General features: G+C 45.5%; 1 protein-coding gene across 1 annotated transcript in view; it reads left to right on the top strand.

Moving 5' to 3' along the window:
• FLT3 (fms related receptor tyrosine kinase 3) overlaps positions 1–15,994 on the top strand; it is a 43,637-nt gene extending 27,643 nt beyond the window's left edge. Inside the window, exons 10-24 of the mRNA XM_066177437.1 lie at positions 1,174–1,280; positions 2,506–2,617; positions 4,186–4,364; positions 5,620–5,732; positions 5,832–5,964; positions 6,054–6,158; positions 7,764–7,874; positions 9,747–9,900; positions 10,240–10,370; positions 10,753–10,877; positions 11,205–11,327; positions 11,996–12,107; positions 12,191–12,290; positions 13,633–13,738; positions 14,412–15,994. Coding sequence (XP_066033534.1) covers positions 1,174–1,280; positions 2,506–2,617; positions 4,186–4,364; positions 5,620–5,732; positions 5,832–5,964; positions 6,054–6,158; positions 7,764–7,874; positions 9,747–9,900; positions 10,240–10,370; positions 10,753–10,877; positions 11,205–11,327; positions 11,996–12,107; positions 12,191–12,290; positions 13,633–13,738; positions 14,412–14,546 — 1,846 coding nt within the window. The 3' untranslated portion in view covers positions 14,547–15,994. The remainder of the gene's footprint in view (positions 1–1,173; positions 1,281–2,505; positions 2,618–4,185; positions 4,365–5,619; positions 5,733–5,831; positions 5,965–6,053; positions 6,159–7,763; positions 7,875–9,746; positions 9,901–10,239; positions 10,371–10,752; positions 10,878–11,204; positions 11,328–11,995; positions 12,108–12,190; positions 12,291–13,632; positions 13,739–14,411) is intronic.
• Positions 15,995–24,606: the final 8,612 nt, after the last annotated feature.

Raw genomic sequence — 24,606 nt, 5'->3', positions numbered from 1 at the left:
TTTTCCTGGTTTAGAATTTCAAGGTGATTCTTGGTGCCTTTGTATGTATCTCGCTTAGGGAGAAATACCCCAATTTTAGTCTCTAGATCAATCTCATTACTGCTTTCTCCTACTTTGCATATTGCTGATATGGGCTGTCTAGGTTTTTTTTTCTTTCTCCAAACTCTCTGATGTTCCTGCTTGCCTTTATCACTAAAACGGAGTTGGGGACCTACAACATGGTTATCACTGAATTGTCAGCAAAAACATCTATCCCCAAATTGTCAGCAACTACACCTAAGAGAGATTTTCTTAGGCTGCTCTCATGATGCTGATGAACTGCATTATCTGCTATTCAAAAATTGTCCTGGCAGCCATAACCTAGTTCAAAACACAGAAATAGGATACCAACACTGAAAAATGGCATATTCCCTTCTCCCTGCCTCATCCCATGTCCCATAAACCACTGACTCAACAGGACAGTCAGGCATGAATCTTTAGGTCTCTGCAGCTCTCTGTTGTTTCTGCCCAGAAACTTGTTAGAGCCCCTACTGGCCATCTCCATTGCAGGAGACAAATGTCTCCTGCATGGTTTGGGTCTTGGTTTTCTGCCATCCACTGGCTCAAAGGCCATAGGGATTAGTAGAAGGCTGGTCTTCCTCCTGCAGAACTACCTTGAGGGTTGGTGTTTCATCTCATTGGCAATGAACTTACGATAATGATCTCATTCCTGAATCTATGTGAGATCTTTCCATTTGGAGATGTTTGTCTCTTCTGTTCCTCCCTGTCATTGTTGTTTCCCAACACAATCTATCACATCAGCTAGAAACTCCCATCAAAATTCCTTGGAGAGAAGAAAGTTTGATCCTTGGCTGGTTTTAGCAGATGTGTCTGGGTGTGTCTTGTCTTCCAATGAATTACTAACAAAATCACAGCTTGACAGCCCCTGTGCACTCCAGGAGAAGTGGGAGAAAAAAAATGAAGAATTAAATTGATACTGCAGGGAAAAAAGTATCCTCTCCCCAGCACAGTTAGATTCTGGGATTTACAGTCTCTAAGTAAAAATAATTTGCTTTGTATTCTTCATGAGAAGATGCAGAATTGCTTCAAACCTATAAATGAGTCTCAACTGCATTTGAAATATTTTTCAAGTCAATATTTTGTTCTTTTCCCTTTTTTGACTTTGTTCCACAGCATTTCATCAAAGTTCTGCAACCATCAGCACCAGTCTGGGATATATGTATTTTATGCTGAAAATGATGATACAGTTGTAACAAAAAATTTCACTCTGTATGTGAGAAGTAAGTATCAAAACTATTGCTGAAAATTTGGCAAAGTCTGGGATTTTGTCACTGGTATAAATCGAGTTATTGTGGTTTTCTTTAATGCTTTAATTTCCTAGTTAATTTCCATAGATTTTTTGTTACAAATGGAGGATCAAAAGGCAAAAATATGATTCTTTTCCCACTGCTGAAATCCAGGCACTTGGTCAGAGAAAGACACTGGATGCTTGTGGGCTGTATTTCTTGTGTCAGTGAGGGATGGATAACAGAGAAAGGAGGAGAAGGTTATTAATTTTTTTCTTCCCTTTAGTCTGCTTTAAACAGAATATGAGGAATCAGTTGCATACTGAGAAAATGCTTCTTAAGAAAATTACAAGCCTAGGAACTCAGTAAAATACAGTAACTCCGTTCTATCTCTCAAAGCTGGAACATGTGACTGCTGCAGAGACCACATGAAACGTAGAGTTGGGAGGAAACCCTTATCCCTATTAGGAATTAGCTTTCTATGCCATGTTTATGAAGTTTTTTTGGTTTTTTTCCCTAATGGCATATATGATTTAATGTAGTTAGTGTGGAGACCCTCTGGTGTGTAACTTGTATATTTGGGCTGCAGTGCCTCATACACCCCTGCCCACAATTCACACACATGCACAGTCTTGTGCACAAATGCGCTCAGATACCTCAGTTCTGTCACAGGACTGCAGCATCTCTCCCTTGCTCCAGGTCTGGGGGCTTTATTTGTGATACATTATTTATACAAGGACCTTCTGTGCACATTTTGCACAAGCTGGACATGCAGAACCGCAGTGCCAGGGCAGTCCTAGGGCCAGCTGCTTAGCACAAGTCAGAAAAGTAGAAGTCAAGATTTCTAACTTTGGCTCTGCTATTGTTTTGGTCTGACTGTGCCCATACAGAGAAGTGGCTGCTCCCTTTGCCTTGCCACACTGCCATCCACAAAACCAAGGAAAGAGGAGGACTGTGAGCAACACCCAGCTCTCACTGTGGCATGCAGTTTTTTATTTTGAAAACAGAAGCAGACCTTGGTCTCAGCAGATATAGATAGCATTGTCTCATAAGTGCACAGGGTTTTGTCACTTAAAGTGCTGACAGAAATTGTCTTACAGAATCATGGAATTGATTGGATTGAAAGAGATCTTTGAGATCACAGAATCCAACCATTAACCCAGCACTCCCAAATATACCACTAAGCCAAGTCCTTAAACCATTTGTTGTCTTACTGCAGGAAAACCTGAAATAAGAATGCAGCCATTGTTCAAGCAGATCTCCTGTGTTGCTGAAGGTTACCCTGCCTCATCCTGGATATGGAGGAGCTGCCTTGAACTGAACTCATCCAAGTAAACAACTTTCTTTCTTTTTATTCATTGCAAAGACTATCTGAACTATCCTTGATTCAATTAAGACCAGCCTGTAACAAATTAAATGTAAAATCCACACTCAACTGGTTGCCCTACTCCAGGGGAACCAGATCACCAAAATTAGGGGAAGTTTTCATAGTTTTTTATTGCCATCAAATGAAGTCTATAAAGATGTATATCTCGGGCTCTTTACACCAAAATAGACCCCACTGGGTTTATATCAACAGTCAGATGGTAACCAAGTCCAATCTAAGTTTTTCTCTTAGCCTAACAAAGTTATAGGGATTCAGGGAGTGCTTTTGGTTAGTACAGGCTTGACTAATTGTTAAAGTTTTGGTTAAAAGACCTGCTATGGCAACCTGTTACCAAAGCCACTAAAGCCAGTGAGAGTGTTCCAGTAAAGTTAGTGAGAGTATTTCCAGTAAAGTTAGTAAGAGTGTCTCCATTTCCTCTATTTATTTAGGGCAATGAGTCAGGCTCTAAAATTTGAAAAAATGTTGAAACAGCTTTGACCTGATTTGTGAACTCTGCAGTTTTTATTTTAGATATGCCAAGAAACTAATAATCCCATGGTGCAGAAGAATACTGTCAAATTTTCCTTTGTAAGATTGTGGATAAACTCTAAAGTATTTATTTCAGCTACACATAAAAAAAATACCTAGACAATTTTCTTATCCACACCTCTTAAAAGGCTTCCTTATATCAACCTGTTTGTGCAGAAATGGAGGAGGAAAAAAAACCATGCAGCTAGCAGGTTTAAAATACTCCTTAAATCATCTTTCTGGAATGAAAATGCTGTGACATATCTTTTCTGAGGAACTTCCAAATGTAGAAGCTAATGCTATGAGTAGAGCTGAATAAATTTAATTTATTTCTTATCTCCTCATTTATTTATGTGGAGAGTAAATTAGACAGTAAGTTGATGAATGATAGAAAAGCTAGAAGTCAAAATTATCTATGTGGACCTCCTTTCCCTCAAGTGTAAAGTTCCCTCTCCCTACGTATCAGGCCTTAAATAAGTCATTAATACTCTCCCTCTGGAAGGATGGAGGCTCTCCATCATGAGTGAGAGAAACTTCATGGGTGAAATGACATACCTTCAGGGAAAGGAGTTAGAACTTTTATTCTGGGTTCATCTAGTATTTATAGTTTTAGCAGTGGCTCATTTGCAACTGCTCAGTGGTTTGAATGTTTGAGGAAAATATGAAACCAGTGGGAATAGATGAGATCCGGGGGGGTTGTGTCAGTTGTGAAATTGATGAAGACTCCAGAGTTCAGGGGGTGCAAGTACCCTGCCAAGGCAGTGGTGGAGAGTGGGAGTGAGCCCACTGTAGGAGGTAGCTCAGTCCCTGCTAAGCCTGCTATGTCCATCACCAAAAATGAGACTGGTAAGTGGCCAGAAGTCTCACTATCACTGGCAAAACCCAAGCCCCTTCCCTTCTCCTCTTCCAACGCAGACATTAGACATGTTTTGAAACTTCCCACCTCCTCCCCTGGCAAATGTCAATGTGAGATAAAAATCAAAACTGGTCTGCTTCCTTTTTCAGCTGCACAGAGGAAATCACAGAGGGGATTCAGAACTTCTTGCCAGAGAGGAGATCCCTGGGGTCATGGATTTCAAGCAGTATTTTATATGTAAAGGAGACAGCAACAACTTTCTCAGTGGAGTGCTGTGCAAACAATTCAGCTGGTTCAGCCTGTGAAAAGAGTTTCATTAACCTGTCAGGTACCACAAGCCAGTGTTTTAGCACAGGTTTTCTCAACTAAAGCTGACATGGTAGAACCTATAATACTTTTTCTCTGTCTAAATGGCTCACCATGCAATGGCATTGCAGGTAAAGCACAAAATCTGTATGTACACAGTATCAGAAATGGTGGGTGAATGGGAGACAAAATTTTCTTTTCTCTAGGCCCAAAGCAGAGGCCTCTCTCATTAAAATAAACAGAAACAAATATGAAGTGCAGGATGGAGCCATGGCAATATTTGGGGCTGATTTCTTATTTTACCTTGGTCATCCCTCCATGAAATCTGAAAGGATCATCTTCGGCAAGAGCTAAAGGCACTTTGGTAGCTGGTAGCATAGTGCTATCTCTCACTACTTTCCTGTAGGTCCTTGTGGTGCTGCCAGAAATGCCCATGGGAGCTCTCCTCACCCCATGGAGGTCACTGCACACCCAAGCAAGGTCATGGCTGAGCCAACAGTTCCACTGAAGGGTCAATCCCTGTCTGGAAAGCAGGAGAACTGGGAAAGAGACCTTCTTAAACTGCTGTAGGCAGGTTACAGGAGGTTAAGTCCTGGTTAAATAGTGTCTCTTTTTGTCAAGGGAATGGCAGATTATTTCCTCGTTGAACCAGAAAGTCAGTATGATTATTTGCACTTTGTACTTGTAGAACCATACGTATTCCATAGAGAAAAATATTTCAGTTAGAGGGAACATGCTGTCGCACCAGGAATTCTTTTGAAATATCCAGGTATTTGCAGTATGGGGATTTCCTTTGTCATGATGAACACGCAGTTTGGTGCTTTTGACTACAGTGGACAGAAGCTGTGACCTCTGTTAGAGTTTGAGCATTCATGTTAAAATTAGAATAGAAAGTAATCATAGTAGTTATGCATTTAGAAGAAACCAAAATATGAGGGTAGGTCTCATGTTTGCATGCTCATCTACCAATCAACAATTTATTCCTGTTTATGCTCACAGAGTTCAATCCAAGGATCACAGCAACACTCCCATGCACTTAGGTTTATTTATGGATTTAGCTTTTTCTTTTTCAAAATGAAAACAGATGTTAGAATTACCCAGAACTTAATGCCTACTGCCCATCTTGCTTTCCATGTGGCTGCATCTCACTGCCCATGCAGAGGAGGCTTGGGTGTGAGAGGGCTGCAGACTGCCAGAACTGACCATGGGTTCTCCTTGCATTTTTAGCTGTACACACAAACTCTGTTGCAGTGGGTAGTAATATGTGTCTTCTAAAGTTGCAGGAGCTGTTTCTTCCCCCCTGGACAATGCTGCATTCTATGTCTCCATTGGATTTTTTCTCCTCTTGATCGCTTTTGTATTTGTATTCATTTTTCTTAAATACAAAAAGGTAAGAGCAAACATAAATACCTGACCATCCTGCTTTTGTTCCTACCAGGCTGTTTCTTCTCTCAGACTTATTTCATTTGTGTGCTTTTTTCTTCCAAAGCAATTAAAATATGAAAGTCAGTGGCGAATGATTCAGATGATAGGGCCATCAGATAATGAATACATCTACATTGACTTCAGAGAATTTGAATATGATATAAAATGGGAATTTCCCAGGGAAAATCTGGAATTTGGTGAGCAATCCATAAGGTAAATCCCAATACTGGAGCAGTAGTCTGTGCTGTACCAGCAGCGAATAATACTGGCGTTTTGTGTCTTATAGGACAGGTCCTTGGTTCTGGGGCCTTTGGGAAAGTAGTGAATGCAACAGCTTATGGAATTAACAATGCAGGAGATTCAGTCCAGGTTGCAGTCAAAATGCTAAAAGGTATGATGAACTCTGGTGCCCCCCACAAGCAGTGATGTATTCTAGTATTTCCAAAGTAGAAGAGGCATTAGAAATCCCCCTTACATAGAAAACTTTCAGCAGTTACACCTCACTAATGCTTGGCTTCAAAGTGCTTTCAAAACCCTGTTTCGATTTGGAAAGGTATTGCTGAAGTGCTCTCATCCCACAGCACATTGCATACACACTAGAGGCGTTCTGTGTTGTGTGGGGAAGTATGGAGCCTCTAAAGAGGAGAAATGCAAATCCCCAGCACAGGTTAGCCTACTACTTATATTGGTGACTATGACTTTTGGTGTAAGGCCCCTTTTTCCTGTAGTGCTGTCTAGCTGTGGCAAGCCCTTTGCTTGCTGTGTCTCAGCTAGCTTGTCTCCAAAACTTCCAGCACAATTTCCTGTAGTCTTCTTTTTTTTTTTTTTTTTTAATGATGGCACAAAACAGTTTCTTTCCATCTCTCCTTATGAATAAGGCTATGAAACCTCAGATACTCCTTCTGTTATGGTCTGGCCTCTCTCCAAACTGTCTTGACTCCTCATAAAAGCAGTGTCCAGGAGCAAGCCTCCCTGAAAGCAAGCAGACGAGGGTTCCCTCACTGTGTCCCAACTAATCACAACCCTGTTCACAGAATGTTGGAGTAGTTTACACTGGAAAAGATGTCTAGGGTCACTGAGTCCAACTGTTAGCCAGTCCACCACTTCAGCACGTCCCTCAGTGACACATCTACATGTCGTTAAAATACATTCAGGGATGGTGACTCAAACACTTCACTGGGCAGCCTGTTCCAGTGCTTGACAACCCTTTGCTTGACATTTTCTGAATATCCAATCTAATCCTCCCCTGGCACAAACTGAAGTTCTTTCCTCTCATCCTTTGACTTTTTACTTGGGAAAAGAGACGGGTATCCACCTCACCCACCTTTTTATACATATTGGAATAAGCTTCACACTGATAGCAACATCCTGCCCACCTCTGTGCCCACACAGCCCCTTTCCTGCCAGCACTGCCATTCCGGTTTTCATCCCCCATTTCCACATATGCATCAGTTTTATGATTCCTTGGTCCACTCCTTCGTGGTTGTCTTTGTGGAAGCTCAAGTTGATCATTTTGGTTCACATTCCCAATTCACTGAAATGGTGAGCACCAAGTGCTCATTGGAAAACAAGACTAAAGCTGTTACTGGAACACAGCGTGGCCTTCTCAGGCATTGGATTGCAGCTGGTTGTGTGCCATATGGCTGCCATTTTTTTCTCCTAACATTTCTCTGCAACAGGCTTGACTGCCACTTTTTCTGGGCTTGGGAACACTTTAATATATTGCTGTCATTCCTTGCCAGCCCAAGAATGACAAATGTTGACATTTAATGACTGCTTTCCCAAGTTTCCAAATGATCCACACTCACACACAAATTTAGTTTCCACCTTTGACTGAATCTTTTTATACTTTGGAAAGGTTTTTTTAGGATGTTCCCAAATGTACTGTCAGTCCAATGAATTTGAAATGAAGATTCGCATGTGACAAAGTATCACAACCATTTAAATTTTCATTTCTTTGCCAGAGATTTCCAAATCTGTGTTATTACTTCTACAGAAAAACCTGATGCTTCGGAAAAGGATGCTCTAATGTCTGAGCTGAAAATGATGACTCACATTGGAAGTCATGAAAATATTGTGAATCTTCTAGGAGCTTGCACTGTATCAGGTAAACTGAAACTGTGGAAAAGTACGAATTAAAATCGCCAGAATTATGAAGACTAATTTTACTGTTCTGTCCTGGCCCAAAATAAGATGAAGATGAACTGAAAGCAAATTTAAGGCCATGCATGTGTACAGAAAAGGGTAGTTTCTGATTATACTGGCAGGAAGTGATACAGTAGTCCCTCTGTAGAATAGGATTTCCTGTTACGGTGGTGATGGCACTGGTATGAGCCAGTTTGTTAAGTGAAAAGAAAAAACTTATCTAGTGTCAGGGATTTTTGCATAACCATGATTATGTTCACATAGGAAATTATATTTTTTTTATTATTATTATTCATGTGGCTCACCAATGAATGGATAAAAATAGCAAAAAGACAGAGAGGAAACAAAAGAAACTGAAAAATAATAGGGGTAGGACAGATACAAAAAAAAAAGAGAAGTAAATAATGGAAAGAGGGACAGCCTTTTTAAAGGACCAAATGTAAAAACAAAACTGAAGAATGAAAAAAATAAGCAAAGGTGGGCCAAGATGAAAGAACAAGATATTATCACTGATTATTGTGTGACTCATGTTATCACTGAGGTAATTTACATAGCTATTCTTATCCCAAGACCTGCTTCTCTGGCCAGTCCAATGATGAACAAGAGTTGGTGAAGAGAGGCTAAAGAACAGATCAGCTTGGGGCAATGCCAGGGTTTCACCCACTGTAGGTCTGTATCATAAGCTGTAACACCTGACACTGAAAAACTTGACAGATTTTCTATCATGGTTATTTATTTAGTCAGAAAGACCAAGCAGAACAGTTGATTCTTGTTTCCTGAGTTTACATCAGCAGCAGTACTGTCAGGCACAGACCTGTGAGGGGTAAGAGGAAAGCAGAGAAATAGATTGTTCTTAGTGGATTTAGCTGATTTAAAACTATACAGACTGCCACTGCCTTCTGGGACAGTGGGCAGGATGTGATGGTGTAGACAGGAAAGCTGCAGGGAAGACCTGCTTAGTCTGGTAAGGTAGGGTAGGAACACTTCCAGCCATACCCAAATGCCATTTTCAGAAGAATTTACATGGTTCTCAAGACTTTCTCATCCATCCTCTGAGAGACTTTACAGCTTTTTCCAGTGTGCCCTGCCTTGCTTGACAGTGACTTTCTGACAGAAATGTCCACAGATTCATGGTCAGTCTTTCTGGGCCAGAAGTGGTGGTGGCAGTGTGAGGTTTTTCAGGGTGATATGTGACCACCCTGAGCTCCTGCTGGCAGGATGTGATTTTTTATCCAAGCTTGCCTGGGTCAGGAATTGAAAGTATTTTTCCTTTCTTGAGAAAGTGGCCTGACCAGTGCTCTACTCAGACACCTCCCCTTGCAATGGGTATCCCTTATTTAGGTCCCCTCAGCAAGTACTCTTGTGTTTCAGGAGGTCCTCTTGGGGAAAATAAAAGGATATTTCCGGAGCATGAAGTTTGCACAGGTAGATGGAAGGATGTAGGTCAAAGGATACAAATTCACACCATCCAGATAATTAGCAGGAGTCAGCCTTTGCTTGAATCCTGGATGGTTTAGAAAATACTTTGCATCTTCATAGCCTGTACTGTTCTCCCCATTGCCATTGGGATGGGCAGGAATTTTTATGTTTCTATAGGGATTTGCAATACAGTTTGAGAGATGTACCACAAGGATGAAGTTACACAGACTTTCCAAGGGACATTATAGTCAGTAAACAAATTCTCATTACGTGCCCATCAGTACAGCTTATCTACCTGGGAATGGAAGATGCTTGGGATGTTTTAATACAGATTAATCCTGAGAGAAAATTAAGCAGCATTGATGGGGAGGGTGCTATAAATAGCAGCAGGCATTTACATTTCCAACTATTTCAGGACCAATCTACTTGATATTTGAATACTGTTGCTATGGTGACCTTCTGAACTACTTAAGGAGCAAGAGAGAAAAGTTTCACTGGACACTGACAGATATTTTTAAACAGCAAAACTTCAGCTTTTACCACAATATCCATCAGGACCAAAACACTAGGTAAAGAATTTAGTAACAGTTTGATCTTTTTAAAAATTGCATTTTAAGCTGCATTCTCACCTGTGCTGTACACTGGTGAAATTATTGAATTCTTGAGAATGTGCCTTCACATGCTTTAATAAGCAATGCCTTGGGAGGAACTGAGATTTGATTCTCCTTATGGAGACTGCAGAAGACAAACAATCTCTTGTTTCTCTTTCCAGTTTTGAGAAGAGTCGTGTCTGTGTCCAGATTTTTAGTAGTAGTAACTGTTCATGTTTTTCACTGCAAAAGACTTTGTGTGTTGAATATTACGTGATATACTGTGTGAAACCTTTGAAAATGTGTCACCCACTCCAGGACAGGGACTCATCTGAAGTACAGAGTGAACACAACTCTGTGCAGAGAGGATGAGCTTGAAACCACACAAGGAAGTCAAAACATGAATGTAACACTGGGATCAAATGGGACTGTGCTGTTTTCTGAGGAAGGTAAGAGATTAATTGATTAGATCTTCAGTAATGCTGTTATTATTGTATTTATTGTGTTGTTGATATGACTAGACTAGATTCCATGACAAAAGAGACCTCTTTCTATCATATGTTTCTCTTCAGTCCTGGCAGGAATTTTGCTGGATTCAACAACACTTAAGATCAGAGGCTTATGTTTCTGATCAAGCTATACAAAGTATTTGAGTATGAAAATACATGTCTTTTTTTTGTATTTATTTTGAGTGAAGGATAAAAAAAGATGGACACTCTTTGTAATGTTTTTCTTGGTAGGAGCATGTGAAAATCCTTACAACAGTCAGAGGAATTAATCAGAGAGTGAGGAAGTCCATGGAAAACTCAAACTTTTGGTTATTTTGTACAGATAAAATTAAGGATGCAAGCACAGAGATGGATGAAGAAGAGGATTTTAATGTGCTTACTTTTGAAGACCTTCTTTGCTTCTCTTATCAAGTTGCCAAAGGAATGGAATTTCTTGAGTCCAAATCGGTATGGTGAAGGGTGGCAATTTTTTCAGATAGAAAAGAAGCTAAAAATATCTCACTTTGTAAAAGGCAGGTTGAAGAACAGAGCCACTCAGTGGCAAGCTTGAACTTTACGTCCTTCCCTGGCTTAACAGTGAAGACTGGGTTGCAGTTTTAGGCAGCACCCTGAGTAAGAAGCATATTTGTGCCTGCTCTGGCTCTGTCTCCTTGCCACCAGCAACCAGGGAGTGTCCAGCTTGGCAGTGGAAGGAGATGCCAACTCAGAGAGCAGGGAATAGCCCACCTCTGATACCAAATGCTGTGGAGCATTAATCCTTCCTTTTCTTCTAAGTGCATTCACAGAGACCTCGCTGCCCGGAACATACTGGTGACCCATGGGAAAGTGGTGAAAATATGTGACTTTGGCCTTGCCAGAGATGTAATGAACGACTCCAACTACATTGTCAGGGGCAATGTAAGTTCATGAGGGCTCTCTGGTTTTCATACCATTGTAAGAATTATAAGAAACTAAGAAAGAAAAGGTTTAATTTTTTTAATTCCTTGTTAGCTTTGTGCATATCTTTATGGGCAATGCAGAAATCTCAGTTTTTCCTGCCCTGGGCTAAAGAAATTTCTTAGATTATAATTAAACTAATCAAGCTGGTTGTGTAAATGAGATGGTATCCATGCTCTTTCTAAAGCACTCATTAATGGAAGCACTGGGACTTGTTTACTGTTGTGGACAATAACAGTGTAGGACAACAGCATGTGTGTGGGGGTGTGCCAGATCCTCTGGCTTTGTGAAGAAGTTCAGTATGGACATCTCCATCTGGGCCACTCTATGCTTGAAATCAGAGGAAGGAATGTGGCTCTTCCAGGACTGAGCTCATCTCTTCCTTAAATAGTCATCTAAAATGGATGAGATGAATTGGCTCTTTAGAAGAGTCCATTTCTCTCTGCAATGGGAATGTCCAGGGACTGCCAACAGAGACACAGCTTTGCACACGGCAGACATGAATCGATCATGCTGGCAGTGAGAAGCACAGTGCGTCACCTGGAAAGCCTGTGTCACAGCCTGTGTCACAGCCTGTGTCACAGCCTGTGTCACAGCATGACCTGGCCTCCATCCCCCTGTCTGCACAGGCTCGATTGCCAGTCAAATGGATGGCTCCTGAAAGCTTGTTCGAGAGGACATACACAATGAAGAGTGATGTCTGGTCGTATGGAATACTGTTGTGGGAAATATTCTCTTTGGGTATGTTTGACAATGGGGCAAAAGAGTGGTGTTTGGTTTTGGCAGCTTCTGAATTAACACATATTCTCCAATAATTTCCACAGGTGTAAATCCTTACCCTGGTATTCAGGTTGACACAAATTTCTACAAATTAATACAAAGTGGATTTAAAATGGACCAGCCTTATTATGCTACAAAAGATGTGTAAGTGTATTTCCAAGTGATGCACAGCATGAGAATTTATACTTACTAAGTCACTGTTTGAATGACCTTTTATTTATTGTACACTACAACTTACCCAAAAGTAGTTGCAAAATTTCAACATAGATTTTAACTTTGTAAGATCTAGATCTTCTTCTAAATCTTACAAAGGCTGCCTGATCCTGCAGGTCTTGTTATAAAGCAGAAGTGATCAACACTAAAGGTTATGTGTATTTTACAGGACTATTTTGTTATATAGGTTTAGTTGTGTCTTCTTTCCCCAGGGAACTTCTTATTGTCAGTCCACAAGTTTTTTGCCTGTTTTTTTTTTTCCTTTTGCTTTTTCTCTCTTTTTATTTTTTTTTCCCCCTAAAAAGCTATGTTTTCCCCTATTGACTAATTTTGGTGGATTCTTTCCTAAACTTTGTTTTTTAATCGAGCTTTACCAGGTTTGTTTCAGGTCCAGGTGGCTAAGGATCCTCTTAGACAAAAACTCTGCTAAGGAAGAGTTGGGGAGAAACTAATTCTGTGCTCTCAGCACATTATTTTCAACCTGTGCTTCTGTGCCTGGGTGGACTCTGCCTAGAGGTGGGCCCCAGGGCACAAGAGAAGAGAAGGTGACAGAGAATTATGAGGTCTGGAACATGGGGGAAAGGGAAGGACTTTGGGTTGGCTGAGCTTTTCTGGCAGGCGTTTCACAGATGTTCTAGGGACAGAGTGCCTTGCTATGACATTGCACTGTTCTTGTTCTCACCACATAAAGGCTGTAGTGGCATTAAAAGTACAGGGGAATCTAACAGACTAAGCCATGAAAGATTGCTATGGGGGGTTTAAATATCAGGAAGACTATTGTCCCAGTAACTTTGCAAGGGGCTTTAGCAGTCAGGCACTGCACTGATGCCTGATGAAGCTGCAGTGTTTCTAAGGTGGTGTCTGAATTTCTGAAAGATTTTTGTGATGTCAAATTCCATTAAAAAGTTTGCTATGAAAAGTTTACTTAAGGCTACATAATCCACAAGGATCAGATTTAGCCTCAATGACAGATAGGCATTGTCTTCCTAACATTTTCTCTATGGAAGCTGGAAAACAAACATCATGCCATTATCTGTCATACCACAACAAAGATTTTACTAAGGACTCCGATTAAGTCACTGTAAGATCACTTCACCCTTTATCCTTATCTTTCTGTTCCTCTTCTTCTGATGCAACACTGTAATTCTGGCCTCTTTCTACAAAATCATTCTGATCCCCCTGATTCCCCATTCAAGTCCTGCAACTCCATGTGGTCACTTACAGAGAGTCCAAGAGCTAACATGTTTTCTGTGCCACATCTTTTCTTCTGCAGCTATTGCATGATGCAGTCCTGTTGGGCTCTTGACTCCAGGAAAAGACCGTCTTTTTCTTACCTGGTTTCCTCTCTGGCCTGTCAGCTAGCTGAGGCAGAAGGAGCAGTAAGTAAACACAGTAGGATGAGCATGTGAACAATGCCTGGGTTTGGGTTTGGGTTTTTGTGGGGTTTATATGTAGCTCCACAGATCATGATGAGCTGAGGAATAGACTCCTGCTTTCTATTAAGTACACAACTCTATTAAGGATACATTGGCCATGGATCCACATAAGATCTTGGGGCATATTTTTCTGCCATCAGAAAGAGTCCTGACCTTCCTGATGAGGATTTTCTTCCTCCTACTGCTTGCACTGGGACTCTGGAAAGCTGAAGTCTCTCAGCCTATGCTGAGGGAATGGTCTTCCTTTGTGCAGCATCCAGTGCAGTCAGCTTTGGTGATGCAGATAGCTGCCACACAACGGGAGCTGAGCAGGGGCCAGGGGGGTCTCATGAGGGATCACCATGCCATGTCCCCACAGATAGAATGTTGTATGTCCTTCTCAAAGGTCAAAATAATAAAGGAGATCTGAAGAAGTCCTGTTCTATCCATACCAGATGTTTATCTCGTGTTCAGAAAGGATAAAGAATTCCTTTCCAAACTACCAGTTCTTACTTGGGTATCCATGCTGGACTAGACATATTATTTCTCACTGCCTGCTTCATGGGGAGAAGAGCAGTTTTCCAAACGCAATATATAATAATAGAAGATATCTTTTATTTCCTCTTGTCAATTCTAGGTTTACCACAATATGAAGAAAAAGAGTGCTACACACCATTCCAGCATCAAAACTAAACCTCGTGTAAGCAGGGATGAGGAATCTTTGCTGTCCCCAGTCGTGCTCCAGCATGAGGATCCTCAGGTTGAAAAATAATCTGGGTTGTGGATTTGGTCTCAGTATTGTCATAAACTCTGTGTGGGATAAGTGTTTTATATCAGCTCTAAGAAAAGAAATTGTTACCAACTGCTGCATTGTATTTCTTGTGGGGCAGTCCGTATTTATGTTACATTTTGAGAAGAAGGTGTAATTCATTTGTTTGTATTCAGCAAACACATCTATAGAAAGACAGGGTTTTTTGCTGCCTCTCTCCAACTGAATGTCTCTTTTCCTGCTGTAAAGGGTATATCATGTAAATAGTGCCCAATCAATGTATTGAAATCATACTGTTCTTGCCACATTGCAAGCAAACATGAGAGAATCCACATTTTTTAGTCAAGGTTTACAATGCATGCTAAGACCATGCAGCTAAAGAGAGCTGGTGTGATTTCCAGAAGTGCTGTTCACATCTTCATCTCCAGGTGTCAGGGAGTGTTGGAAAAAAACCCCTTTGGAGTCACCAGTTTTAGATGTCCAAATTTTACAGTTCCATCTGTCTTGTTTACAAGGAGTTCTTAATTTGATTGAGTGCAACTGTCTTACCCTGGACATCTCGATGGCTATGAAGTAGCTGATGGGTGTTCAGCTGAGCTCATTTATCAAGATTTGGTTACTCTACTCGTGTGGCCTCTACTCAGCCAGGCTACATTCTGCAACTGCTGATGAGAGATGGGCACTCACAGTGAGGGATTCCTTTCTACCTAAAATAAGCATCTAAAGTAACCAGGAGTGATATTTGGAGATAACCTTCTATCTCGCTGGTCTGGAGGCAGTCTCCCAGCTGGAAGTCTTATTTCAGCTGAGTTACAGCTAATTCCATTCATGAGGCTTTGTGTATTTTAATCACAAATAACAATGTTTAATTTTGAAGAAATTATGTTCTGTAATTTAGGAGTGTACTATCATCACATCACTCCAAATCCACAGAATTCATCCTGGGTGTATGAACACTGTTACACTAAAATGAATGTATGTCTCTTTAACTTTCTCACAGACTCCCAGGACAATACCCAGAGGCTTGATGTATTTTCAGTATAGTTAAAAACACAGCTATTTTCATTATAAGGTTCAGGAATTTCTAAAGGCAACTTTCTTCATGACTAATAGGATGCATTTGTCTATATCACAATGGATAAAGATGAGGATATTTTGGTTAATAGTTTTTTCCTCTTTTTACATTTTACGAGGTGCTAAGTTCAGTTAGGAGTTTTCAGAGGCATGTCTTATAAATCAATAACTGTTTGGATAGAATATGCTATTACAGAAACTGAGGTGCTCTTTACTAACACTGTCTGAAAATAATGTTGTAATATAGTGACTATTATTTGTATATTTTTGTTAATGTTGTTATTAATTACCAATGAATCATCATTTTTTAAAATCAGATACAAACTGCTGAAGAGCATTTTGGAGATATTTAGACAGAAATAAATTTTAACATTGCATTCTCTGGAACACATATATTATTTTTCACATCCCTGTAACAGTTTGAAAGTGTTCATCTGCAAGATGTCACTGTTCAGCCTTGTTAGCACACACCCTGCAGTGGCTGGACAGTGGGAGTTGAGTGTATTGTGCAGAATTTTCAACCTTCAAATTTACAGGAACCTAATGTTGAACCGGTCACTTCCAAGCCTGGCTGGCCCTAGAAACTAATCAGATGTGAACTTGGCGCCAAGAGGAGCAGATGGGAATCCCATGTACTTAAAAACATGCCAGGGAGTTGTGTCACATGTTTATCCACAAGACATGAAAAGAACTAGATGTACATCATCTGGCCCAGTCATCCCTTCTGACCTGAGGCTTGGGAATATAAAGGCAAATAGAGAACCATGGAGCAAGTACAACTTCTCATGATTCACACATGAAAAACAGCTCAGGCAACACAGCACTCCGTGAGGAAGAGCAATTGGGAGGAAAACCCTCCTGTAGGAGCTGAACGTGTGGGAAGTTGTGCATCTGCTTTTCCACAAAGAAGAGATGGATGGAGTAAAGCTACAGGAGGTATTGAGTGAAAAATAATTTCTTTTAGGACATTTTCTTTCTGGGATGCTTCCAACACAACTTAGCAAAGTGGTGGTCCATTCCTGAGGCTTGTGCAGAGGCACAGTGCTATTTAGAGAACAGTTTCGTGATTCCTGAAGGGAAATGCCCACTTTTCTCTCATTAGGACCCAGACCCCTAATCTGTGCATACAGAAGCACGTTGTGAGGAGAAAGTGATGAATTCCCCCTATAGTGAATGGAGAGAGTTAAGCTTGTTTGAAGACCTCCAGCAGAGATACCTTTAGTCTAAGGCGGATGCCTTAAGTTAGGCACAGACAGACAGAGATTCAGTAATCATTAATCCGGGAAGAAGAGCAATAGAAGGGCTGAGGTCAATTAAAAGCACTGAAGGGCAAAAGACATTTGAGCTCTCCCTCGTAACGGTAACAGAAATAAGAAGAAAGATAGTTTGACAACCCAAGCTGAAAGAGGGGACGGCGCTGGGGAATCTGCCCGAATTTTCTTTCCCCTCTACCCGCACGAGCGCGGGTGGGCGCCGGCAGCCGTGTCCCGAGGCGCTGTCCCCGCGGGATGCGCGGCGCACCGGTCCCGTCCCTCCGCCGCAGCCGGCACTAGATGGAGCTCCGTGACCGCGGCTGCGGGCGGGCGGCGCCGAGGGGCGCTCGCTGCACGGAGGACAAGGAGCTGCACTCAACACAGCCACTTGGGCCAGCCGCCGTGTCTGGACCAGAGCTACCCGAGACCCGGGGAGTAGGGCTGAGGGTGTCGGTCAAGAGGACTCCACAGCCAAAACCTCGTAGCACCGATGGGACAAACTCAGTACCAGTACAAACTACTCCACCCCACCACCCCCACTCAGAGCGTTTTCCCAAACAACCATGTCCCTGTGTCACAGGCAGCAGGGACCAAAAAGGTAAAAGACTCTTCTCTGTCCCGATCGAGAGAAACTGCAAGTTCCTCTCCAACACATCATGATGCTTTTGGGTTTGGGATACCTGAGATATGCTCTGTGGAGTCACTCTGAGAGAAGCTGGGACTAACCGTGTGTTGAGCTAGAAGAGAAGAGCAGAAGTGACCCTGTCGTGGATGCTTTCATGACAGTGGCTTTTAGTCCACGTGTTCATGCAGGACACTGTGAAAGACAACAAAGAAATCCAAAGACATAACTGCTCCAGAGCTATCTGCAGACAGGTTATATTTTAAGAGTCAAAACTTCTGCTGGAAATTATTTCAGGGGCAAAAAAATCAAAGTATGCTGAAGATGAGTGGGTCCCATGGAGCTGGATATACCAAATCTCAGCCCCCTTCTCTAGACACACAATTAGATCAAGTGCTCAGTGGCTCAGGCCCCAGGCTTCCCATTCTGCCGCCTTCCCTCCTGCATCAATGGCTAATTAATTAGACCATGCAAAGAAAAACAGCTTAAAAACAAACAAACAAAAACCAAAAACCAGACCAAACAAAAAAAACCAAACAAAAACCAACCAAACAAACAAAAACAAAAAACCAAAACAACACAAAACCACAGCACAAAAAGACCCACCCAGATCTGTGGTTGAGAAGGCTTCAAATGGCTTCAGAAAGAGATGGAACCTGAGCCCAGCTCCTTCTCACCTTTGGTGAGCATCCCAGCACTATGGAATCACCCAGCAGGAGTCCTTCCAGGGAGGTTGTCTGAGCCCTGGGCTCGATTCATGCTTCCTGAAATGCTTTGTAATGAGAAAAATAGTACAGCTACTTAGGGCAGTGATCCTGCCTTATAAGTCACTGACGGATTAAAATTTATGTGTTTAAGGCTGTGCCAGAAAACTGATAGAGTAACACTCCAAGAAGTGTGAGTGCCCTGGGGCACAATCTGGTTCAGATCTCATCTGAGAAGGAATTCTGAAGACCTGTTAATGGAGAGAGGTGAAAAAATGGTGGTGCTCCTATGGTTGCCTCCACAGAAGCACATCAAGACTTGTGTGGGATCCAGTTCATTTAAACACTGCTTAGCTGGGATGAAAACAGACAGGAGGTCCTGACAGTGACCCACTCCTGCTGCCATGTATTGCCTACACCTGCTCACGACCCTTTGCACCACAGCTAAGCTTTGACCCTTAGTTCTGGCTGCCCAGAGAAGCCTCTTTCCAAGTGCGCTAGAGTTCCTCTCCCTCCATGCTCTATGCATCTTCTGGATGAAGAAAATCCAGAAGTTACTTCTAATGACAGCCCTCCAGTTCCACCAGTGCCATGGCTGCCCCGTCTTCAGAGGAGGCTTGGTGGCTTCAGATCATAAAAAGAAAGAGATGCCTTGCTCTAGTTTCCAACATATTTCTCTTGGAGAAGTAACTACGTGATGTGTGCTGTGTTCTTCTTTGGAAAAGCCTCCGGTGTGTAGGGTTGCCCTGCGTGAGGAGGGGCTGTGAAGCTAAACTGAGGCAGGACTGGGCTGGTCCCTGGGAGCTGAGTCATGGAGGAGAGCCTGGGGGAGGGGAGTGTGGGCCACAGCTGGGAAGCTGGCTCTGGGTCTGCCTGGCCCTACCTTCAGCTAATTTTGGGGCTTCTTTTCAGACTAGAAACAAAATGCAGTGAGTTTTCTTTTCCCTCTCAGGAACTAGCATAAGATAGCCGGGAGCAAATGTGAGATGGTGGAAAAAAGTCAGGTACCAATTTCTCCTTGGAGCCAGAAGGACTAAGGTTTTGGGTTGGAGGGTAAAAGTTTGTCTGAGGAGAAAAATTACTCTTCTTCTGCCTTCTTACAGCCCCATGATAAGGAAAGCTCCCATGTGGGACCTGCTCCCTGCCAGGCCAAAGAAGAGTTTGGCAGTCCTCTGCTTTGGACTCCCACATTTGCTAGCACAAAATATTATCCACAAAACACCATTGCCCTTCAGGGATGTGTACAATTACGGTCTTGCAGACAACAAACCATCTACACAGGTCAGCAACACCCCGTGCCTCTGCTTACTGAAGGGATTTTTAGGACTGGGCTTGCCACGGAACACAAGGCTGAGGGAGATGTTCTAGGGCAGCCACCCCACAGCATCTTGCCATGGAAGGGCCTGGAGCAGAGCGAATGGTGGAGAAAAATCGGCAAGACTGGCATGTGTTGTGGAGATGGGGGCAACACACCCGACGGGTGTGCATCACCTCCCTGCTAAAGTTTCAGAGCTGGGAAATATAGAAAATTAATCAGTGAGGAAAGCAATGAGGGCATCAGCCTTCAGACTGCCCTTGGGAGGGGGAGATAGCACGGGGGCAGGCACACTAGTGGCAAATGTGTGCAAACCACTTTACAGCTCACATTCGGTGTTTTGCTTGGCACGGGAGACGACACTCGTGTTGGTGGTTCCATCCCACCAGCTGGGCCGGGGCTTGCAGTTTTCCGGGGAACGACGTGGCTCTGGGGGAGGACTGGGAGACCGGGAGGAAACCTCTGCCTCGGTTTCCCGAGCTGGCCGTGCCTCGCCGCAAAGCCAGGAGCGTGAGGCTGGGAGCACCGCGCTCCCGTCGCATCCCGTGCCGGGTGCTGCAGGGCCCGGGGAAGATAACAGCAGCCCTGCGTGCTACGGGAAGCGTCCGTGGGTGGGCGGGGGGTATCCTTGGGGGGCAGGGGGAACAACAGCCCAGCCCTGGGCTCCCGTCCCGTGAAAGGGACCGTCCCCGCCCCCGCCCGGCCCGCGCCGTCGGGGCTGTCCTGCCGGTCGTGCTGCCGGGTGACTCACGGGTCCCGTGACCGGATCAGCCCCGGCCCGGGCAGGACACGCCAGTAGGGGCCGGGCACAAGCGCTCTGCAGGCAGCCGGGTGCCCTGGTGAGGCCTTCTTCTTCTGTGACACTTAAGAAATATAATAAAGTAAGGTGAAGTCGAGTGATCAAAATAAAATGAAATCCGACCAAGGCTATTTCCTTGGCCAGCAGAAGTGTGCCAGCCACTGGATCTGGGAGGCTGGGGTCTCCCTCACCAGCCTCTGGCTGCAGAAGCCTCTGGTGTATCATACGACTTTTTTTTCCCTTCTTCTCTGTTTACGTTTCTGTTTCCTGAAGGGGAACAGGGCCATGTGAACTCAGGCCTGGCAGCACCTGTGCAAAGAGGCAGGGCTGGACGGGGCCGCAGGGCCGGCCAGCGGCGGTGTTGGTACGGGGCGGCTGTGTCCCGGCCAGGCACAAGGTGCCACCTTCCCTCCCCGTCTGCCTTCTTCCCAGCAACGCGAATCTGCTCGGGAGCGAGCGTTCAGCATCTAACCCCCTCCTAAAGGCATGTGCTTAAACAAGACGAGTATCAACTCCACGATAAAAGTATTGGGTTATTCTGCAAGGTAATCTACATCAAAGCCTCGGGGGCTGCCGGCTTGAAAAGATCCAAGATGTTTTCTAAGTCCTTATCATGTCTGTGCTTAGGGGGAGTCATAAATTCCACAGGTCGGACTAACTAACACACGATTCCTCCTTCCCTTCTCCCTCCATGGCCGCCAAAGGGCTTTCGATCTGGCTGTTTTTTTGTTTTTTTTTTTTTTTTTTTCCCTTTACCTTGCAAACAACCCTCTGGCTCCGTGTCGTTAAGGTTGGAGGGAGACGGGAAGATTCCCCCCCCTCCCCCCCCCCCCCCCCGCATCCCACTCCGAGATTCTTGTAAATCACAGAAAAAAGAAATTATAAGAAATTAATTAAACCACAAAAACAGTAGAAATAAAGACGGTGAATCCGCATCCCCACAGGGGTCCCGCCGTGCGGGAGCAGTCTGTGGAGGAGGGATGGCGGGTGGTGCACAGCACTTCGTCCTTCCCGGGGCTTATGGAGACATCTCTGACCTGGGACGGGAGTCCTCGGGCTGTGCTGCTCGACCCATTATCCCCCAGTCCGCGCCAGCCCCGTGGCCCGAGGCGGCGATGAGCGTCGGTCCCGAGGCGAGGTGTCCCCTCCGGATCCGAGCACCGCCGGCCCGGGGTCCCAGAGCCTGGCAGCGGGCACCAGCGCCCTGCCCCCGGCACCTCCCTGCAGCCATGCCGCTGGCCTGACTCCCCCGGGAATAGTGTCGGAAACTATTTTTTCAGATCAAGAAGTAAGGCTGAGGCTGAAGGAGGAATGCGGGGAGCCCGGCGTCTGCCCAGGGAGCAGCCCTGGGTGAAACAGCCCCACGGGGGAAATATCGAGGTCAGCGTGGAGGAGCGGGGGAAGATACTCCCCTGAGCGCGGTTTCCCCCATCAGGGACTTGTCAGCTTCAGAGGCGTTGGGTCGCAGTTCCCCGCTCAGGATCTAACGAAATAGGAAAAACACGGGAGGAAGCAAAGAGAGGAAGAGATCAGGCTTTCGCCCACGCTCCCGTGTGGGGGTCTGGTCCCAGGTCTCTGCTCCTCCCCTGGATGTGCAGATCTGGGCCGGAGCTGGCGGGAAAACCCGAGACGAAAGCGGAGAGGGAGCAGGCAGAACGGAGGGGAGAAAAGGGGTGAAACCTGGCCGAGAGATATGTCCACTCCCTCCAGTCTCCTTGAGAAGCCCCGATAGCTGGATAGGGCTGGAGGGGGGACAAATCCTGTGCCAGCCACAATGAAAAGAAGCCCGAGGGGCCGCAAAGGCATCTAGGAGACGATCGGGATCCCTCTTATTTTAAGACAAGGGTGTCCCGGGGCAGCGTGTCCCCATTCCCAGCAGCTGCCATGAGTCGAGTCCGGGGGGCTGCTGAGCGGCGGAGGAGGATGCTTCGAAGCATTTATCCGCGGGGAGGCAGGACTCGTCCCCATCTCGCCCCCCGATCCCGGTTAGGGTACGGCTGGTGGGGCCCGGTCTTCCAAGCCCTCCCCGTACTGGGTGGCAGCAACTGGGGTTACTGTCAGAATAGCAAAGCAGCGGAGCAGCGCTCTGGCTGCCATTCCAGCTAGTCGTGGAGCTGCCCCGGAGCTTTATCCTGTTCCTTCACCGGAGCCCCGAGATTCTCATCCGATCCCGCGGCCGACGGCCCCCAGCCCTGCCAGCTCGGGCCGGCGTCTGGTCTCACCCCAAAAAGCTGCCACCTGGCTGCCAGCGGTTCACTGATGGAGCCTTAGACACTGAATCGGGTTGTTTCGGAGTTGTTCAGGGTTGCAGTGCGTTTTATTACAATATGTCCAGAGTTTTGTCGTTTTAATGGCTCCTTTCTCCGTTTATGGCATCATCAAATTCACATCTGCATAGATCGGCTCTGTCGGTGCTTATCGGGAGAGGCGATTGCATCGAAGGGACACAGCGTTTCCTTTCCAGAGTGACATTTCAGTCCCCTGTTCAGACAGCGCTGGGAGCTCCAAGCCCGCTCCCCTCTCCTCGTTACTCCACCGTCGGGGCGGGGGGAAAGTGTCACGGTGAGAAGAGGCAAGAGAGAAATTCCCTCCAGAGAAAGCGTCTGGCAAGCATCTCTGCATCCCTGCTGTTGTGCTGCTGTTATCGTAGGGTCGCAACCGCAGCCGCCTGCGACAGCCTGCGAACAAGAGACAGTGCGGGCACAAGATTTCCCGGCTATGTGCAGGGTGGGGATACCCTGTTTCTCGCATCCGAGACATCCACAGCGACTCCGAGGGGGCCGTCTGTGGCCTCTTCCCGAGGAGAGATGCTCCATCCTTTTCTAATTGAGCGTCCTGGTGTCCCAGGGCCACTGACACAGAATCCCTTGGGACATTTTGAGAGAGATCACTGAATTACTCACACTGGTGTCAAAGCATGGTTCCGGGACAGCCCCACGCCCAACACCAAAGGAACGATAGAATGGAGGGAAGGAGAGGGAGATTTTCAGAGGGTGGGTTCGAGATATCTGCCTTTGCAGAGCTGCAAGACGCCCTATCTCAGTGACACTCCTCGGTGTGCAGAACAGCCACCCACGTGGAAGGAAAAACACTCTTGGGACACGACCACGAGGATCTCCGTATATAATACCCGGGACACGCGGGTCCGGGACAGCGCGGGGCCCGTCTGGGGAGCCCCGGTAGGACCGAGCCGCAGCCACCCCAAGGGACCGGGAAAGCCGGTGGGAATGGCTGAGACGGTGCTGCGCTGCTCGGCGAAAAGTGCTGGGAAAACGGGGGGATGTTCCCGTCCCCATCCATTTTTTCTCGGCGGGTGAAAGGTTTCCTCTCTGTGTCATGGGAAAAGATGCGAATATGCAAACGTCGTCTCGCATTGTCCCCGCTCAGGGTGAAAAGTTAAAGCATGAAAGCGGCGGGGGGAAGCTGAGAGGGGGTCGCCTCTTCAAAGGGGACTGGCTGGGCTGGGGGAGCCGGCTGCCTCTTCCCTAGGAGCCGCCTTTCCAGAGCCAGCATTTCCAGAGGGTTTCCAAGGAGTTGGGGAGGGAAGAAGTGAGTGTGCCTGGAGGGACAAGCCGTCGGGCTCCCCGCGGGCTTGGCCGCGTTACAGCGGGGGAATCTCCCGAAGAGGTGACAGGCTCCGGGAGGAGGTTGATGGTTCCCTCCTTGAGGAGAACCATCCCCTGCCTCGGTCCCAAGGCCTCCCGGTCGGCGGGATTATCCGGCCTCGCTCCAGCGGTGACTCTGAGGGCAGAGGGTGTTTTAGACGAAGGCACCCCCAGTCCTCGTCCTTTCCCGGACCTGCTGGGCGCGCCCGACCTCGAAGCTCTACAGGCACACACGGAGGAAGGAGACAGCGCCCTTGGTGGGGGGGATTTCTCCTCTTACCTCGCCTTCATTGCCCGTGACCGAGCGGGAGCGGGTGGAAGCGTTTTACAAAAAGCAGTAGGCCGTCGCGATGGGGTTTGTTGCTCAAAACAACCACGACAAAATGGCTTTGTGGATTTTTAATCAAAACTCCCTCCTCTTCCGCCCCTTCCCCCCCCCCCCACCCCAAACCCAAAGCACAGAGAAGAGCTGGCTAAAGTGCTGCCTACAGATCGGCCGTGATACACGGCTCCCATATTCCCACCCTCGCCCTTAGATCTCCCTCTCTGTCTTTTGCAAGTCTCTTGATTTCATCCTTTGAACCTGTGATTGGAGGTTAAAGTGCACCAGGTTGCAATGGAAGGAGGAAGCTCTTAAACAATAAAGGCTTGAATATTTAGCTGTGATCAGGTCGCTGCCCTCTCCTTATCT

The sequence above is a fragment of the Chamaea fasciata genome, unplaced genomic scaffold, assembly GCF_029207755.1.
Source record: "Chamaea fasciata isolate MVZ Bird 193981 ecotype frontalis unplaced genomic scaffold, bChaFas1.0.hap1 SCAF_2, whole genome shotgun sequence".
Lineage (NCBI taxonomy): Eukaryota > Metazoa > Chordata > Aves > Passeriformes > Sylviidae > Chamaea > Chamaea fasciata.
The sequence above is the reverse complement of the archived record's forward strand: the minus strand, read 5'-3'. Positions and strand labels throughout refer to the sequence as shown.